The 12,102-nt window shown below is 40.3% G+C and overlaps 1 protein-coding gene across 3 annotated transcripts in view; it reads left to right on the top strand.

Annotated features, from left to right (window-relative positions):
- LOC110973573 (partitioning defective 3 homolog) overlaps positions 1-12,102 on the top strand; it is a 73,792-nt gene that overhangs the window by 54,559 nt on the left and 7,131 nt on the right. For 2 of the 3 annotated variants that reach the window (XM_022224479.2, XM_087147914.1), the window contains exons 18-21: positions 9,840-9,926; positions 10,633-10,869; positions 10,983-11,169; positions 11,758-11,889. In XM_022224479.2, coding sequence (XP_022080171.2) covers positions 9,840-9,926; positions 10,633-10,869; positions 10,983-11,169; positions 11,758-11,889 — 643 coding nt within the window. The remainder of the gene's footprint in view (positions 1-9,839; positions 9,927-10,632; positions 10,870-10,982; positions 11,170-11,757; positions 11,890-12,102) is intronic. The other variant, XM_087147915.1, reaches the window with a different exon arrangement.

Raw genomic sequence — 12,102 nt, forward strand, 5'->3', positions numbered from 1 at the left:
TGATGAACCTTACTCTGACAACATTTTTCTTTCCTTTGAAGAGACTGCATCTAAAAGAGAGTTCTGTTCTCTTAGGAAGGGTAAAAAAGACAAATCAGGGAGAGAGTATTTGGATCATTCCAGAAATTAGGGGTCCAAAAAGGGTGACTTTTTGTGTCCCTGTTACATCTGACCTTTGTTATTCGACATGGAAATATCATTTCAAACTATGACTATTTGTTTGGCAGGCAATTTGCATCAATTCACCTCTCTTGGAAATTAGAAAATGTGTTTTGAATTTACAAATTATCAAGTCAGATGTGACAGGGACACAAAAAAATATGAAGCCCTAATTTCTGGAATGACTCATTTCAGTGTCCACTTTAGCAGTCATGCATTGAAAGTATGACAGAGAGACATGGATCTGAGGTGACAGAGGAATATGAGAAGCACAAGTCTCTCGTATATACCCTGCTAAAGAGAAGCATGTCCATTGGTGTCCATTATCTTCAGAGACAGAAAATTAACAGGCGCTGTCCGGTGCCAATAATTCTTCACTTCCTGTGACATGACAAAATCCTCTTCATCAGAGGTGCAGCACCGCCTGTCTGTCCCAGTTTTTTTATGAATGTCATCAATGAATCTTGGCTCCAGTGGTAAACCTGTCAGGTAGCAGGGACATTGAAGTAACTGGCAAAGCCCACGCATTGGATTTAATCACTGACACTGTTCTGGCCGACCCCTGATGTCTCCAGATATGCCCGGGGCGCTGTTTCATTTATCTTGTAAAGAGCACCGACATCAATTGCTTTGACACGCTTGTCTCCACGGTAACGAAGCACCAGAGACATCACACCCTGGAGGTACTCTCATGGGCCCTTGCCAGCAAACTTGTCTTAATTCATTTGGTTTAACTCCTCTCAATCTTTTAATAATTTCTCCCTGCTCCCTTGTGAACTGAATTGCTGAGATGGCTTGTAAACAACAGCTCCTCCAGGATGCTGCAGGGAATTTAGCATTTCACAGAGTTACTGCACAGAGCACTCTTGATTGTCATCAGCTGATGCCAACCAGACAACCTCTGTCCTGTGTGTAGGTTTGTGTTGTTTGAAGTACTGGCACTTACAAGGTGTTATAAGGAAATCAGCTAATCTTCTTGAAGATGGCTGTGGCGGAGACGTCATTTTAATACCCAAAGTGCTGGGAAGTTTTACTGCCAGTGAAAGAATGGGCTTGACATTGTTGTATGTGGACGTTGATTGGCAGTGCGTCAAGATGAATTTATCTTGCCTTTTTGCTTGTGGTTGCTCAAACCGATGAAAGGTTACAGTTGGACCAAGTTTCAAGAACGCTACAAGCTCAGCTTTCATCTTTGACTGCATTGATCCCTTCGCTCTTCTGCTCATGTCGTGAGATCTTGCAGAAGCTGTCGGTTGCAAAAATTTGCAAGTCTGTTTGAAATTCGAGCCCCCCAAATTTATACACAGAGACGGATTGTGAACTGGATTGAATTATTCATTATGTGAGTCTCATTGTATCTGTGAAGTTCTAGGCCCTGCAGATGTAATGAGGTATATCCATACTGTACGTGTGACGTGAGATGGTTACCGGTGTTGAAATGAATGTCTGCCTCCTTAGCGGTTATGCCTTGACTAGTGGACCTGCTCTCATGCGTGCATGTCTTTCTCCTTAGCCAATTCAGCCTGCGTTGCACACAATCTTACCGTCATCACTCGTTGAATTTCTTTTCTCTCTGCCAGGAATAAGAGACTAGGGTTGTGCCAACATTGATTGACATGTGAGGAAATTCCCCTGCCGTACTGCATGTTGTCTCCACGGCAACGATAATCTAATAGCGAAAATATCAACAGGCTTCAGAGCACCTGCATGTGTAGGTCTGACAATGTTGGGCAAGCCGTGCTGTTTTTTGCTTTTGTCGACGAGGATGATTATAAATTCAGCTTTGTAACGTCAGCCACGGTGTGCATACTCAGTCAAGACTTTACCCTGTTCAATTAATCAAGATGATCCATTTAATGAAGGTCACTACTTTCCCTTGTCTGCCAAGCTTCTTGTCCATGTCTTGCATAGAATATGCGAAACTATCAGCTTGGAATAGATGTGTATGCACTGATACATGGTCGCCATGGTGCAATTAGCCGGGGTGGCGTTTGCCCAGCCTGCCGGGCACTGTGCGAGTGTGTGACCAAACGCTACTGCCTGAATCTGTACGTGGTCACAGGGAGCGAATGTCGTCTCTCTCAGAACAAGAGGGTATTGCCTTGCTCATTGAAGCACAGCTAAGGTGGATGTGATTTGCTGGATTGCCAAGACACTCAAGGCTGATTGTGAAGTGATGTGGTCCCAGATACTTTGATGAGGTACATTCATGTCTTGCACTGCTGAAGACGGGACTGATGGGGCTGAGATACTGTTACTGCATTCCTGAGAAGTAACCGGTCAAGGATCGACTGGTTCCAAAATGGGAAATGTGTGACGGAATATTGAGTATTGTACTGCAACTCTTAACGACATGGATTCAACCCTGTGAAAAGTTGTATTCATAGGTAGCTGATGAAACAATGTGTTGCTTTTGTGTAAACCACATTTAATATTGAAAATACCCAGCTACACCGTTTATCTGATGTAGGAGGTGTTACCTCCGAGCTGCAAACTGGGACTTCTTTTGTCAATTGGAATAATTTGCAGTGGAGAATATTTTAGTTGCTGGAAAACCTGTTCTCCTTTGGCATGGAAATTGATGTGGCTCATGCCTTGCGTTTCTAGAATAAGATCAATAGGGATGTACCGTGAAGAAATCCAACGATACCAACAGACCTGTGGATCATTTGCCAGGAAATATTCCTGTCTTTTAAAAAGGACTGTGCGCTTAAGTGGAAAAAATGGCCATTGACCAACGGAATATTGGTAAAATCAGCTCAACCAATTGTCATTAGTACCAACCACCCCTCATTCAACATGGAACTCCGTCCCTGTTGACCCATACAGCATAGCATGACAGTAACCGAGGGGCGGAGATATTGGGAGGGTGGTCACTTACCTGTGTCCGTCCTTCCTGATTGCTAATGTTAAGTGCCATGAGGACGGGGGCCTTAGCCCTGACCTCAAAGCCCAGCCTGAAACGCAATGGCTCCACGACCTACCTGTATGGAGTCCACAGCACTGGCATAGGCCGAGAGATTGAATGCGTGGTCTTGCTGTCCATCAAACAAAGTAGGTAGTCCGTTATCTTTCCCCCATCTACACTGGCAGTATTTTTTTGAATTAACAAGTTGTCCAGAACCAGGGGCTGTTTCATAAAGCTGCTCCGAAATTTGCTCAGTGTGAAAAATATTGGCTTAACACAAACACATTATTAACCCATTTAGTTGATCAGTTTGGAACCAGACCCTGTGGCATGGTAGTTTTCCTGGTTATTAGTTGCCAATTTCATCAGTACAGAAAACCATTATCATGAAGATAATTGTACGAGATTTTGTTGACCATGAACACCACAAGAATTGCTGGCAATGGCAAAATGTGATTGACAACTAGATTCTACTGAATAATTTTAACAAGCACATGATTAACAGAGATATTGCCGTTTGTAGATCCCCCAAGTTTCACAGTTGAAAAATGCTCAGTCCCAGCATTTCTTTATTGGAGCCAACCTTTGGGTTTTACATAGGTGACACTAGCAGTATGCACCGGTATATTTTTGACAAAACTAAGGACCATTAACCATTTTTTCACTCTTGTATAAAGAGTAACATTCCTAACAATGTTTCTCATTTTCCCCAATAAGATATCAGATCTCTGGCAACAGAGTTTCAATTTGATGACGCCTGCAAATTTCAGATTTCAAATTTGATGGCATTCACTGATGTTTGAAAGACAAAGGATTTGTAATTTAAAAGCACCCGTTGAAAAGACAAATACATCACTAGTAATTAGAATTTAATTCAGTCTCTCTGTTGACCAAACCGTCATTGATATTTGTCTTGTGGGCGGATGCTGAGTGATTGCGGTTATTTGGCCAACAGCAGAAAAGAAGATTCATATTTATAATTAAATGGATGTGTTTTTTTTCTTGTTCGGTAAATACTGTGCTTTTTCCTAAAAAGTGAAGAAAGTAATCCTTGGCTAAAAGAATAAATATGTAGATGTGTATTTTGTAATCAAGAAAACGGAGACTCAGGTATGGACAGTCAGAACTTGTCATGATAATGTGATTGATAGTTGGATAAATTAGCTCAAATCAGGTTCCTCCCAAACCAAACTTCCCAGCTGATGAAATTTTTCCCTGAAATCTCTTTTTAATGTCTGCAAATTTGGTGATCAGTTTATTGAAATGGAAACAAAGAAACTCTACGCATGTTTTTATTTGCACTGCTTGCTTTGTATACAGCAATACTCACATGCTGTACAGATCCTTGAAAAGTGTAATTGAAAGATTTCAATTACTCCCGGTTCTTTTCAGAACCACACATACTCATAAGAGAAATATTCCTTCACATGGTGCTACTGCAAGCCTTGGCACCTAGTGCCGTCTTTCACCATGAATAGCCTGAAGTTCCATCTTAAGTGTAATTGTGCAAAATAAAAATAAACTCAAACATTTACAGAGTACTTGTCATCTTGAGCTAAAAGACAAAGCGGAAAATTTGCTAAGAAATTTACAAAACAAGAAAAGAAGGGAAAAACAAGCCATTCTCTGAATAAATTGGAAGGCCATACGTCCCTGACCCTCATGTATGCAGTCAAAGTGATTTTGCATATGAATTGCTCGTTTAAGATTTGCATAATTCTGTTTCCGTTGCATTCAGCTTGGTGCGTAGGAATTCTGGATATGATCTGATAAGTGCAGCGTGCTTCAAGAAGACCTTCAGTGATTCCCAGAAGATCAAAAGGGATTTTTCCTGCATGAAATTTTTTGAAAGAGGCAGATTTTATTATTGGTAAATAACAAATGATTGAGGAAACAGAAAGTGGAAATAATGCAAGCCGCTGAAGAAAGGTTACGATTGGAAGTCATATCATCAGACTTCATCAATGGAAACTAGGAACGATGAACAGTTTTTTGTGAGGCATGATGGTTCCGTATCAGATACCATCTTACACATGAATATTTGTCTATTTCAGCTCTGAATATCATTTTATTGACACATGCCAACAATTCTAGTGTTTTGAATAATTTTTTTAGAAAAATTTTATGCCACTTTGCCTTTGGAGATTTTGGCTTTTTTTCTGTTTTTGAAAGAAGGAAACTGCTATGGCACACCATCTGTAAGAATTAAAAAAATACTGAAAAAAGATGCTTGTCAGGAGAAATTGGCAGCACTTGGCAAGATTACGAGCAACCTTTAATCTTACTGCAGTTTGCTAACATAATTTCTGTCTGTTTTACACACCTTAGGGATGTGTGATTAATTATCTCGTTGCAAAACTGCTAGTAAGTAATTTGACTTAAGTTGGTTCTCTGGTGATATTGGGGATGAGGGAACTGTCCAGTTGAATAACAGTTCTAGCAGGAAGCTTGTGCAGCCAAAGGCACCTGACTGGAATAATCCATCCATCTTTTACACTTTAATCTCTCCAAAGTGCTGTTGACTTCATCTGTGGCTGTGTGACTTTTGACAAATGAGTTGGCATTTCCTGAGGGGACAGAAAGGGCTGTTAACACCATGCTATGGTAGAACTGTCTCAGCTTCCTAGATTTCAGAGTTTAACATGAGCGATGCACTTGATGTCAATTAAGGCAGAAATGCATGTGGCTAAGCTGAGGGAATGTTAAAGATCTTAATTGAAACAATCCTCCAAGGCATTCAAAGATGTACCGTTAGATGTGTATTTGTAGATTGCTGCTACATGGAGCCAGAAGAGAGTGTGATGCTTTTCCCGCCCACTGCAGAAAATGATGGCTGCACCTCTCCTTCCTCTGTACATGGGCATATCAGGATAGTTACCGGTGCTTTTGCATATATTCAGTGTTACAAAACCACATGGAGTCCTTAACATTATGGGGGTATTGCAGGTGTATTCTGTCTTTCTTATGTGGTTGGCTGCCCTTTCCTGATCAGCCAACCGTGATCATTTATCATCCTCGACTACTCTGACGTACATGTACATGTATGTAATCATTTCTGTTTGGCTTGCTTATTTTACTCTTCCGCTTCACCTGTCGCTAAGAAGGCAGTCTTGCAATTGTTTTCAGTGGAAATATTAAAATTACCAGAATTTGCTTAGTGGTTATTGTGTAGTTGGAGGCTGAAGAAATTGTTTAAACCTTGTGGATCTCCAACCAAACTCCAACGCCAGGGTTTGTTAGTATTTATTTTAGGATGAGTACTGCATTAGTGACTGTTTTATGTGGGATTAAACCCACAACAAATAAACAGTCCAGTTGTTTTTGTGCACAGTTTACCATAAGGTGGTGAGATTTGCAATAGGATTAGGAAGGTTGCTGGTAAATCACCTTCCTTGGATTGAATCATGTGGGGTCTCTTGAATAAATTTTATTGTGCGTATATTTCTCCTAGCTGTCATTCAGAGGTCAGTGTTAGTAATTTTACTAGTTAATGCAAACACCTGCTCTAAAAGAACAGGGGAATTTTGTTGACCTTTGTTTCTAAAGAAAATATGGATCATCTTGAGTGCTCAATCAAATTTCTGTTATTTCTCTGGCTTGCGTTGAGTCAATCCTGCCTTATCTTGGGCTCGCGGAGCAGGTGGTAGCGTCAAAACCTTCATTCTTTTCACATGGCCTCTTTTCTTGCATACATGTATCTCTCTGGCCAGTGCTCGCTGCGACGTTGGTTATTGATTCCCGTTTCCCTTCTCAAATCGTCTTTTGATGCACCAGGATGTACCTCTCCTGTATCTGTTGGTCTGGGGGTAGGGGCACAGACGTCCATGGAGCAAGCCAGACATATATGTTTGTTTAGAAAGGACACGTTTTGGACTCCCAAAGGTCAAAGGATAACTTATGAAGATTTTGTTCAAGAGAACAAAAGTGAGTGTTTTAGTAGCTTTTTCTCCTAGTTTCGCATCTAGAGAACACTTTACCTGCTGTCATTTTCCTAGAACCTATTTGCTGTCATTTTCCTAGAACCTGTTTGTCCTGTGGCAAGAGGATGGCTAACTTCCTGGAGTGTATTATTTCTCATAGCCCTGTTCATTGAGTGGTTTTCACGCCTTGTGGAGGGTAATTTTGCATCATCATACTAAAAAAGAAAGAGATTGAGTGTTGATTGGAGTTGAGCTTGACATGCAGTCGTTGTGAGCCTCTCTGCTCAGATGATGATGCTGATGATGATCATAGCATGTCTTTCAAGACAAAATTCACCTGCCTTTATCTTTCAATCCATTTGTATCTTTCTCATTATCCCCTCTAGCAGTTAGCTAGGAGAGCCACTTTATCATGTCAGCATCACCTCACATGCATTATGAACAAGATGCATCTTTGTGATTCAGTTCAACGAATTGCCATTAACAACCAAGAAGGTGGCTTAAGTTGTAAATTCTGTTGAAAATATGACAGATATCAAGCTGTCAAAAACCTATCAATTCACTAGTAATGGTTACTCCTTGTTTGTCCTGGTTGCGGTCTGAATTGTGGCAGCTGAACAAAATGTAGAGCAGCTCATGCATAATATTAACAGACACATGGTACTGTGTTGCCCTACCTGCTGTGTGAACAGCTGGGTTAGTGGTGAAGTCAATCATTGTATTTAGTAGTCCAGTTGTGACTGTTATGGGAAGTCTTACCCCAGGCAATTCCATTACAGTTGGGAGTGTCAGCAGCCCCCCCACTCACTCATGCAGTCCATTACAGTTAAGCCAGCAGGAACTTTGGCCTTAGATTGGCCTGACTGTCTTCTGCTTTGCAGTCTGGAGCTAAACTCTTGAAATTTTCTCTTTGTGGTCAATTCCTTTCCTCACAAAAGCAGATATTGGTAGGTTTCCTTATGTGCTCGGTGCCAAAAGACGAAGAAAGATGTCCGAATTTTGTAGAGTTGTCCAAATCTGTCATCCCACGTAGCTCTCCACAAAGCTGTTCGTAAATAGATTCTGATCTCATGGTGTTTTCAGTTTGTTGACATATTTTTTGAAATTCCTTACATAAATGGATGTGACACAATGTGACACCATCAATGCGAGGCTGGAGTGGTATTTAAAACTGAAGAGATGTATGAACTGTTTTGATCGGATGCATTTCGCTTATACTGGAACCGTGTAAAGTGTATAGCAGGATTTTTAGGACTTGAATACATGTAGCTCAGCTTTATTTACGAGTTAAAATGACTTTTTGCTTCCTTCGTAGCAGTAAAAAGAAGAAATTTCAACATTTTGGGTTTTACGCAAATGAAGGTTTCCGTATTCATGAGCCAAAGTTCAATGTCATTGAAGGTAGAACGGGAGTGTCTCCATAGTTTTTGTGCAATATATGATCCACTTTACATTTGTGTTTCATGTGAAGTGGCCGGTGAGAACAATGTAGTGGTCAGTATTTCTCCCAAACATGGTTGGTGGAAAAGTTTTAAAGGATTGACTTTGTAACTTTGTACCCTTTTTTTCTTTTCCGACAAGGTTTGCCTTGTATGACAACAAGCGCCCTTATTCATACGTCAATGAAAAGTGTTTTCTAAGAAGTGAAAAAGTTACCACCTTCTTTGTATTTGCTATAAAAACAAGTACTTAGTATATTAGATCTTGCCAATGGACCACTTGCTGGTAGAGTCTGGAGTATTCCATAATCAGTTGTAGGCCCTTCACCTCTGTCTTCCAGGAACGGACGAGGACTCATTCTGTCACATGGAGTCCTGAATATCAGATCCCAAATGGCCAGGAAGTTAGCCAAAGCTGTCAATTTGAATATTTAGATTTACATTCGTTTCTACATTTATTTTTTGGAAGTAGGTCATTTAAAGAATCTTTTTATTTTGTGTGTCAACATTTAAGAAATCAGAAGGTCCTTGTCTGTCCTAACTTTTTGGCTTGGATTGAAGATTTTTACCAAGGGAAAATTTGATATCATCTGACAATTGTAAAATTTCCCCAGATTACTTTGCAGTCTGCATTTGTGAGAACATTAAGAATTTGTCAGTGATTCAAGATTCAGTGATATTTGGAATGAGTGACAGTGAATTATCCCATGGATGCTGTTGTCATGGTAACTGGCATTTTTAAGGCAATTGATGCTGAATTTGTAGAACTGAGGAGCCATTCAGTCGCCGCCGATCAGTTTCTCATTATCCACACGTTGTGCAGTGTTTACGTGATAACCGAGTCGTGTTACATATTTTCATCTCGGTTTTGTACCATCGACAATGGGCAACTCAGAAAGAGTTGGGAATTATTTATGACCAGGTGCATCCACATTGCCAAATGAGGAAGATTCAGTGAGGAAATTGAATTCACGAAGGGTGGAATTTCACTCCATGAGAATGAAATAAACTTCACAAAATATTATCGTGCAGAAGCTGTTTTCATTTTAAAGTGATAGGGTTTAAATGTTTTCAAATATTTGAAATATTTGGAGAAGCTGTTTTCGTTTTGAAGTGATAGGGTTTAAATATTTTCAAGCACCTGTGCTAAAAAATGTGTCAACATATTTAATACCCTAACCGGCCTTCTTTGGTAACCCACCTGCTGAACTGCATGTAAAAGTGGAATATCTTATCATTTTTCATTGCATGGCATTGGAGAGCACCTTTGTTAAGGTGTGCATGGATCTGATAGGAATGCGTATTGCTGATGTTCTGTTTGAATCCTGAGCCTTTTGAATAGTCTGAATAACCTGCATGACTGTTTGCATCACCATTAACTGCACTGTGTTTGTGTTGTGTCTGTTGTTCCAGATATCGCCATCAGTACAGGTAGTCTGGTCAAATCCAGTTCCACCGACAACTTGGCGGATAAATCCAACTTGTCTTCCATACACCGCTGTAAGTTTGCTTAACGGAAAGGCTTTCTTGAAATTGGAATGTTTGGTTGGACAGAATTTGTCCCTGTCATGCTTGTCTGTTCTACTAACTCATCTGTGGCATTAAAAGAAACCAAGTCTACCTTGCTGCAGTCTACAAACAGAAAGAGCCATTCTTAGGCGATAATAGTTGGAAGACCTCTCTGCAATAAATATTTGTCTTCTAGCTTCCTCATCAACAGTTCCAGTAGAAAGAACCTTCCACAGATTAGCTTTTGAATTCATAATGGAAACGATTACAAGGCTACAGAGGCTAATGGGAATGATCATTCATGTTTAATTTGTGGTGACCTGATCCCTTAGTACAGCTATCCACTGTTCATGCTCTTTGTGTGAGAGCTAAGGCATCAAGTAATGACTTTCTGAGATGGTCCCTAATTGGTTCATTAAAGATATCAGGAAACTGCACTCCCAGTAAGAAAAGCCATTATATCAGTATGGCCATTACTGGAACATTAACTTTCTGGATATTTATCTAAATTCTCAATTCAGAGGGGATGATAAATCTTTTCCATTATGATGTTAATCAGAGGACGAAAACAGAATGAGATGGATACCAGTGGCATGAATTGATCACTCTCACAGCTAGCCTCTAAACAGCGCGATTAGTGGGTGATTCATCAATTGCAAAGATGTTCTAATTTGGATACATTGTTGTTTATTTCCAGTGACTCCAGATGAGCGAAGGCAAATTGGTCCTTCTCTGGGCTTGAAAAAGAACAGCTCGCTAGAGAGCCTACAGGCAGCTGTGGCAGAGATTATGACCCATGATGACCTGCCTGCACGACCAAGGGCAAAGGTTGTGCGAGGTCGGGGCTGCAATGAGAGCTTCCGAGCGGCTGTGGATCGGTCCTACGACCAGCCGCTCAACGGGACTGCTGGTAATTCCACCTCCACTGATTCAGGTATGAATGAAGTCTCGTAAAAAAAAAATCTGGTTACCCTTTCACATTTTCCCTGCCGAAACAATCTCAGTTCATCGTCCACAGTCTTATTTGTTTGGGTTTCTCAATGACAGTGAAGGAGTACATGGAGAATGGCCACGCCCCTGTCAGGGATGACCGCTCGTCCCGTGATGACCACTCATCAGTCAGCAGCCATGACCCGGTCATCATGTCTCGGACCAGCAGCTCCAAGAAAAGCAACAAGAAGGAGAAAGACAAGAGAAAAAGCAGTGCTTTCAAGGGCTTCGGCTCCATGTTCAGGTATTCAAAAGAAAAAAGTTGTAACTCACTTGGCTTGAGTTTGAGTATGATACATTGTTAATTCAACTAATCCATTATATACTGTACTTGTAATTACCTTTACCTCTTTGTAATATTTCAAGACGATTTTATTCTGATTTTATTCCCAATGCATTTTATAATTATTCTGTTTACTTTTACGTGTCGTTTGTTCATTATTATTTTAATCCTTGTGAGGTTTGATTTGTCTTTGTTTACTTGCGTATATTGTACAATTTTGTATTTCTATCTCTTTATTTATTTTAATTAATTTCACCATTATATATTTGAGTACATTGTATCTTTGGTGTTAATAATCCTATTGTTATTTATTTTAACTTAATTTACTTCCCAGGACCCCATGGAAGACCACAATTATATGTGAATGGGTCTCCCTTTTAAATCAAAGATAATAATAATTAAGTTGTTGGAGTTTGAGTATGAGTCAGGAATTATTTGTTTGAATCAGAGTATTTCAAAGAATCAACTTAGATGGCTAGATCACCATTGACCTCGGCATCCTATTTTTGTTTGAAGGAATACATCTCATTGTTTTTGTCTTTGGTCTAGGTTTGGCAAGAATCGTAGGCCTGAGCGAGATGGGAAATCCCTTGAGGAGGACCAGGCCAAAGGTTCATCGACGTCCTCGGAGAAAGCCAAAGAGGACATGGAGAAATATAAGGAACAACAAGAGGAGCAGAAGTGAGTTCCTGTTTCCCTCAGGCAAAAAGTCGGGCCACCAAAAGATTCTGATTCTGGACAATTGTCCTATTTTTTTCATTTTTGATTTCGTCACTGTCCTTAACTAATTTCATTTGGTGATTCACAATTGTGCGCCTCCAAGAGTTTGCCACATGTCGGCCAGTCATGATGCGCAAAATCTGTTGACCCACTGCGCCTTTGGAAAGGGTCGAC

This window comes from Acanthaster planci, linkage group LG17, assembly GCF_054643075.1.
Source record: "Acanthaster planci isolate LZ-2023a linkage group LG17, COTS_SCS, whole genome shotgun sequence".
Classification (NCBI taxonomy): Eukaryota; Metazoa; Echinodermata; class Asteroidea; order Valvatida; family Acanthasteridae; genus Acanthaster; species Acanthaster planci.